The sequence below is a fragment of the Vipera ursinii genome, assembly GCF_947247035.1.
Source record: "Vipera ursinii genome assembly, chromosome: 1".
NCBI classification, from domain to species: Eukaryota; Metazoa; Chordata; class Lepidosauria; order Squamata; family Viperidae; genus Vipera; species Vipera ursinii.
Window position 1 is genome coordinate 82,723,915 of NC_139512.1, and position 7,591 is coordinate 82,731,505.

Below are 7,591 nucleotides of genomic sequence, written 5' to 3' on the forward strand. Positions count from 1 at the left end.
ACCCCAGACAATTCACTCTTTTTTTCCAGAACTTTTCACCCTATTTACAGTACAAACCTTTAATTTTGATTACATCTGCACTCATTGTTGTCATATGGCAAAAGGTTTTGCAGAATTGCTGTGCTGGCTCACAGGTTGCATCATGATTGCTTTTTGCTTTTTTATTGTGTTTTTCAGAGGTCTTTTCTATGTCTGTGCCCTTTAAAAGTTGGTACCCCTGGTCTGGTATCTACCTAACCTAAAGCCGCTGGCCCTGTTGGCACAATGGGCTGCTGTGGGTCATTTTCACCATTTTTTTAGTCATTGGACACTATCCTGTGTGGCTATTCTGGCTTGGACTGTGAGAGAAACAGACATCTGGCATTGAAAAGTCAGCAACCTATAATATAATGTCTAGTTAATTCTCTCCAAAGCATTTGGAGGCTCTTTCTACAGAGAGATTTATCAGCCTATGGAAAATGTTGAAGTTTGCTCCAAGTTCACAAACTCCCATCCTTCAAAAATGCAATTTCCCAATCAAGCTAGCAGGCATGGAGGATGGAAGTAGAAGGGAATAAGAGGAAGCTACCAATAATAAGAAAGCTTCAACTAGTGCTGCAACAGATTGGCAATCCTGATTGCCAGCATCTATGGCTACAGAGAAATAAAACAGTGCCCATTCTGACATCAGATGTTTAGAGCAATTTCCCTTACAGAGTTGTTGTGGGAATAATTGGAAAAGTGAGTATTACATATTCCTCCATAGAAGGGAAGGAAGGAAGGAAGGAAGGAAGGAAGGAAGGAAGGAAGGAAGGAAGGAAGGAAGGAAGGAAGGAAGGAAGGAAAGAAGGAAGTTGTCTTAGTGTAGAGTGTAAGTAACCTATATTTACCATGCTGTGCTAGTATTGTTAGGGCATCTAAATAGATCACAGATGTCAAACTCGATAGCATCATGTAACATATTGTGACATATCACGATGTTTTTTGCCTTTGCAGAGCCAGGGTGGACGTGGCCTGCACGTGACACAAGCAGCCTGCAGGCCGCCAGTTTGAGACCCCTGAAATAGATGGTTGTGCCTTTACTTTTAAGAGTATCATGGAAATATGCCTTTGAGCGATGCTCAGTTATATATTGCTGCACTCTGTTCAAGGTATAAATGGATTCTCACCTTTTTAGCTCCTTGTGATAAAGATGTTATATTTGTTCTTTCTTTTTTCTAAAATAAATACTTCGCATTACTAGAGTTATAGCTCACAAATTTCTAAAACATTTGCAACGGTTCAAATAATCCAGGTTGCAATAAATTAATGCTTTTCTAGATAAAAAAATACCCTAAGACTAATTGCTTTTCAGGATTCAGGACTGCTAGGATTTGTAAGGGTTAAAGCTGTAAATGAGTGGTAAGTTTCCTTCTGCACCATCTGAAGTGGGGGGGAAATGGTCACAGTCAGTTAGTCACATCAATCAAGAAGCCTTCAAGAGCACATCTGCACACTAAACAAACACTTTTCCTGCCTGCCTCATTTCTGTGCCACAAAGCAGTCAAAGAAAGATCCACAAGTATTGACATGCAATTCTCTGTTTTTGATGCAAATATAACCATATGAAGCAAAACTCTCCAGGTAGGTCCCAAAACTGACATTTATGCTCTTTCTGTAGGGGGAAAAAAGGCTATTTTGAGAAATGATATATGTATGTTTCAGTAAAAAGAGAGGAGGAGAGGAGACAAAATCTAGAAAAGAACTTGGGTGCATTATCTTTATAAAACTGGCCAAGAGTTCCTCAATAAATGTTAATGTTCTAAAAAAATATATATTATATATATTATTAAATCTAGTCTAAGTCATACTTTTATGTAAGTGTATGCTAGGCACACATGGGCACACACGTATCATCATATTGTGCGTTCTTTGTAAATTTTCACATTACACATTGCCTAATATTCTCCATGTATTTTGTTTCTTCATTTTAATACTGCAGTGATGTTTTTGTAATTAAAATGCTTTTAAGAAATTTTAAGAAAGTAAATATAAATTCATTTGGAATTCAGTGCTTTTAAAGGTCATCCTGTGCAGTATAGCAGAAGAGTTACACTAAAGAGCCTTGGTGGAGCAGTGGGCTAATGCCTCCTTAAGTAACACCAGCTGCCTGCAATTAGTGCAGGTTCGCATCCCACCAGGCTCAAGGTTGACTCAGCCTTCCATCCTTCTGAGGTAGGTAAAATGAGGACCCAGATTGTTGGGGGCAATTAAGCTGACTTTGTAATAATGCCGCTTGGGGGTGTGTGTGAAAGCCCTAATAAGCAGGCATATACATAGAATGACGGCTACTGCTAAGTTTGTAAGCCGCCCTGAGTCTTCGGAGAAGGGCGGGATATAAATGAAATAAAAATAAATAAAATAAAATAAATAAAATAAAGCATTAACCTGCCCTTCCTCTCTGTCCATCCACTAGGCTTCAGGGCAAGGAGGAAATCACTACAGTACCTGTCTCACAATTTAAAGGTATCCTCTTTTTTGTCATTATTCATACTGGTTTATATTTTTTCATGTGCACCTTTCTGTATTTTTTTTCAATGTATCACACTTTGCAATTAACCAGTTAATCCTATTTGCTAAAACCAGAGCCGAAGCTCTTACAGTACCTTGAATTTCAAATAAAAGCACTATCACAGTGTATAGCTCTGTTGTCTTGAACACATGGAATGTATGAAACCTACGCATATTGTATCAGACTTGTGACATCATGAGAACTAGCATTGGGAATGGAGGTACACATTTAGGTTATAAAGGGGGGGAAATGCAATTCTATGGCTGCCTTCTAACGTATTTTTCTCCACTGACTTTTTTCTGAAAACATTTCATATATACAAACATACAAACATGGACTCAGGCTTACAAAATTCTTCAGGGACTCTTATGCTAACTACAGGTAATCCTCAACTTACAAACACAACTGAGGCCAACATCTCTAGGACTAACTCTATAGGACAGCTGCTGTCAAAAAATAAAAGGAATTTATGACCATCTGTGTAGGTGAGCAGCAATGGTGTCAAGCCATCACAACTATTTGTTATGAGTTCCTGGGGACCCAAATGGTTGTACACTCAATAACTGCTGCTCTGTCATGCAATCTACCATTTAAAGTGAGACTATGAGGCACAATACTTCTAACAGTAAGCTGGCCTCATGCACACCTGCTTAAATAAGTGCAATTAAAAGTTGAAAATTGGAAGTAAGGAATTTGCACTGCATTTTTAGCACTATACTGAGAACTTGTAAAACTATAAAGCATACCTGATCTTGAGCATGTGTGCAGATACACACATACATATTTAATAATTAAATTGGAAATTGGAAATTAAATATAAAAATTAAAAACCAGTAAACCGATTCTGACAAAGTAATTAAACATTCTCAAAGAAGGTTTAAGGAGTGAATTGTTTGCATTGTGCATATCGGTCTTTGCAAACCTGCCCACCCTATTTATCTGGAAGTTGGAGAAGGCTAGTGCCATGTAGTGTTTATGTAAACCATCTTTCTATAAAAGCATTATAAACTAAATAGGAAGCAATAATGAAAAGAAATCTGAAAGAGAAAAGGGCAGGGATAAGGGTTCAGACCCACTCTTCTAAAATGAGAGCAGTATCCATGTGGAAAGATCTTAATCAAGGGCTCCTTGCTCATTTTCAGTCCCAAGTCTCACTATGTTTCCTCCCGCATGGAATAAAAGACATTTGTTACCCCAAATCTGTAGGATTATGGTCAGTTATCTTTCAATGTAAGAGGTTGCCAACATTACCTCATTTGAATTCAATATTCATCAACTATCCCGTAAGGCTTGCTGTAGGACAAGGGCCATTGTCTCATGAAGAAATGACTCTATTAAATTCATCACACACACACACACACACACACACACACACACACACAAATAATTATGGGATAGTAAAAGCAGGTAGCAATTTTTATCATGTATGTCCATGTTCCTTAAGTAGAGCAGAAGACATATCATCCTTCTGGCTTTGCTGAACTCACTTCCACGTTTTGTGCACCACTACTTACCCTCAGTAAATCTAATGGAAATGGAATCTAGCAACAGGTGTAATGCCACAGCTTAAGAATATAGAGTTAATGGCATCTTTGGAGCCATCCATACTTATTATTATAGTTCGGAGTCAACCTAAACCTGGTCCATTCATTACCCAGCCATCTGGGAGGAGAGGAGAACATATTTATGTATATGAAACTGAATGGCCCAAACCAACCAATTCCTGTAGGAGTTGTGAGCCAATATGAAAATGAAGCCCATTTCATGTATTACTTTTCCAAAATATAATGAAACTACAACTAACCAACATGAAAACAAAATGTATTTTCTTAATGTAATCCTCACCCCAAAAAAAGAGTTCTGATTGTGGTAACTATGTTTATAGCTCCCCGTGGGAAAAGGGAAATATGAACTTTGTAGCTTGGTCTATACGTGCACACATTATTATTTAGTGGGCATTAGATTGGACTCAATAGATTGGCCTTATGTTTGAAATGAAAGGGAGTTGTGGAAGATTATTGCAGTTCTCTCACCCATATCCTATTAGTTTCAGTATAAATTATGCATGAAATGTACCAGAAGGATGAGTTCTACATAAGCCAGGGCCTTTAGCTTGCAGACAGTTTGTGTAGTCCAAGTTCCTCTTTCTTCAACATCTGGCTGCAGAACTGATCCAATTTGAAGGATCAGTCCTGCTCTTCATTTATTGTTTCCAATCTTTCCTCTCTTTTTGTTCAGCTGAGCGAAATGTGGTATGCGGGGTTTTTTATTATTGTTCTGCTCCTATAAGACCTCACTAAACATTTATTCCTCTGCAGAGGACTAAGAGAGATAGCCCAATCTCTCTCTATTGTGTCTTATTTAGCATTTTGGTTATTTATTTTACCATTCTTGTTCTTGCCAGGTTCTTAGCATTTTTCTTAAAGGAATTAAGAAAAAAAATCATAAGGTATTACTTCAGTTGAAAGCAATGATATTGGGGTCACAAGATTGTTGCTGCTGCTGCTGTTATTATAATTATTAAGTATGAACCCCACCTTTCTGTTAATTATCAATTAAAAGCTTGATGAAAGAGATGAATTTTTGCCATTTCCCTAAATATGGAGAGAATGGGAAGTAAAAAACAACTCTACGTGGAGAGTTTCCCATAGTCTAGAACAACACGGGACACAGCCCTAAATCACGTAATAGATTTCTGAGCATCTCTCAAAGGGTCTTTCATGCTCATATACGTAAGCAGGCAAATTCTCAGCAGACGAGAGGGGGATTCTCAGAAAGTTAAGCTTAAGCCATTCAGGACTTTAAAGGTTAACAGCAATATCTTAAATTGTGCCCAGTAGATATTAACAGTCAGTTCAGATATTTAAGCGTAGGCTTCATATTAGACCTGTCCCTTAGATCAGTTAGCAGCCTAGATGCCACATTTTGTACTAATTGCATTTTCTACTAATTTCTAGAAGCTTTTCAAGGGCAGCTCCACGTAGAATGTATTGCATTTGTTCAGGCGATGTCACATATCCAAGTGGTAACTGAACTGATAGTCCTATGGTTTGTGTTCTTGCTCTCTGTTTTTCAGAAATAGACAACAGCATGGCTTCTTTGCCAGACAAGATTTCTCTTCAGATGATATCAACCATTAACAATTCTTCTCTGATTCAGCCAGGATTTTCTTTGATGAACTTTGATGGACAAGTTTTCCTATTTGGACAGAAGGGCTGGCCAAAGAGGTCCTGTCCAACTGGGGTTTTCCTTCTTGATTTCAAAAAGGACGAACTTAAACTGAAGCCAGCATACTTCTCTCAAGATTCCTGCTACCTTCCTCCCCTACGATATCCTGCTATCTGCCCTTTCAAAGAGTCAGAGAAATACCAATATGTCATCCATGGAGGGAAAACACCAAACAATGAACTTTCTGATAAATTGTATGTTATGAGTCTGGCTGGCAAGAATAACAAAAAGGTCACATTCACATGTACTGAAAAAGAATTAGTTGGAGAGGTCCCTGAAGGCAGATACGGCCACACTGTTAATGTGGTTCACAGTCAAGGCAAAAGTATGATAGTTATAATTGGGGGAAGATCTTACATAGCTCTTGGACAGAGGACAACGGAAAAGTGGAATAGTGTGGTTGATTGTATGCCACATATATTTCTGGTTGACCCTGAATTCGGCTGCTGTACTTCATATGCTCTCCCAGAATTTCAGAATGGCTTTTCTTTTCATCTCTCTCTCGTCCAAAATGATGTCATCTATATCATAGGAGGACATTCCCTAGAAAATAATATCAGGCCTCCCAATTTCTATAAAATAAAAATTGATCTTCCCTTGGGCAGTCCAGCAGTGAGCTGTGTAATTTTGTCTGGAGGAATCTCAGTCTCCAGTGCCATCATGACTCAGACCAGCGAAAAGGAATTTGTTGTTGTAGGAGGTTACCATTCTGACAACCAGAAAAGGATGATCTGTAATACCATCAATCTAGATGATAACAAAATAGAGATAGTGGAAACAGAAGCACCGGAATGGACCCCAGATATCAAGCACTGCAAGATATGGTTTGGGAGTGACATGGGAAATGGATCCATTTTATTTGGTATACCAGGAGACAATAGGCAACTGGCTTCAGATGCAAACTATTTCTACCTATTAAAATGTCAGGTAGAAAATGATCAGAGCTTAGAACAGATGGCACAAGTATGTAGTCAGAGCTCTACAGAAGATGCTGGAGAGTCCACTCCTTTTGAAGATTCAGAGGAGTTCACTTTCGGCTTTGACATAGATACTGAAGATGATAATGAAAATGAGTCTGAATCAGGCTACTGGATCACCTGCTGTGCAGGTTGTGTTGTTGATATCAATACCTGGGTGCCCTTGTACTCCACAGAACTCAATAAACCAGCCATGATATTTTGCTCAAACGGTGAGGGCCACTGGGTCCATGCCCAGTGTATGGACTTGTCTGAAAAAATGCTTATTTATTTGTCGCAAGTAGACATCAAGTATTTCTGCACTGAACATATCAGTCTGGCAAGGGGATTGAAAACTCCCAAGGAGATTCCTCCTATAGAAAAGAAACCCATGAAAGCGCTACGAAGAAAAAAGCCTATGAAAATTGTCACTCCTGCAAAAAAGTCTTTTATTCGTAAACTGTTTGAATAGAATCACAAGAATAGAATCACAGTCATGAATAATATTTTAGTGTGCAAATCTTAGGTACCAAATTAAAGAGCACTGCCAACTTCAGCAGATGTTAAACTCCCAAATAGTGATGGGTCTTCATTTTAAAGCATTTTAAAATGTTGTTTTTGCTTCTCCTTAAGTTATAAATATAATAATACAACACAGAAGAAACACTGCAAAAACATTATAGGCATTCTCAGACCTTCACATGAACTAGATCATTACGGGTTTGTTTAAATTTAGCATTTGGTAATGTTGTTATTATAAGGTGGGGAGGGGGTAGATAAATTCAATAATGCTACCTCTTTTGAGTCTCTGATAGTCTACATAGCACTTGATTGCCAAATTCAAGCAATTAAGCCAAATCCCATGTCAATCAAGCTT

At 38.2% G+C, this 7,591-nt stretch overlaps 1 protein-coding gene across 1 annotated transcript; it reads left to right on the forward strand.

Annotated features, from left to right (window-relative positions):
- Positions 1–5,620: 5,620 nt before the first annotated feature.
- Positions 5,621–7,186, forward strand: RAG2 (recombination activating 2; the record flags this gene model as incomplete). The annotated part of the gene is made up of 1 exon (XM_083348454.1): positions 5,621–7,186. One exon carries the CDS (start codon positions 5,621–5,623, stop codon positions 7,184–7,186), a length of 1,566 nt encoding a protein of 521 aa, XP_083204580.1.
- Between the last annotated feature and the right edge of the window lie 405 nt (positions 7,187–7,591).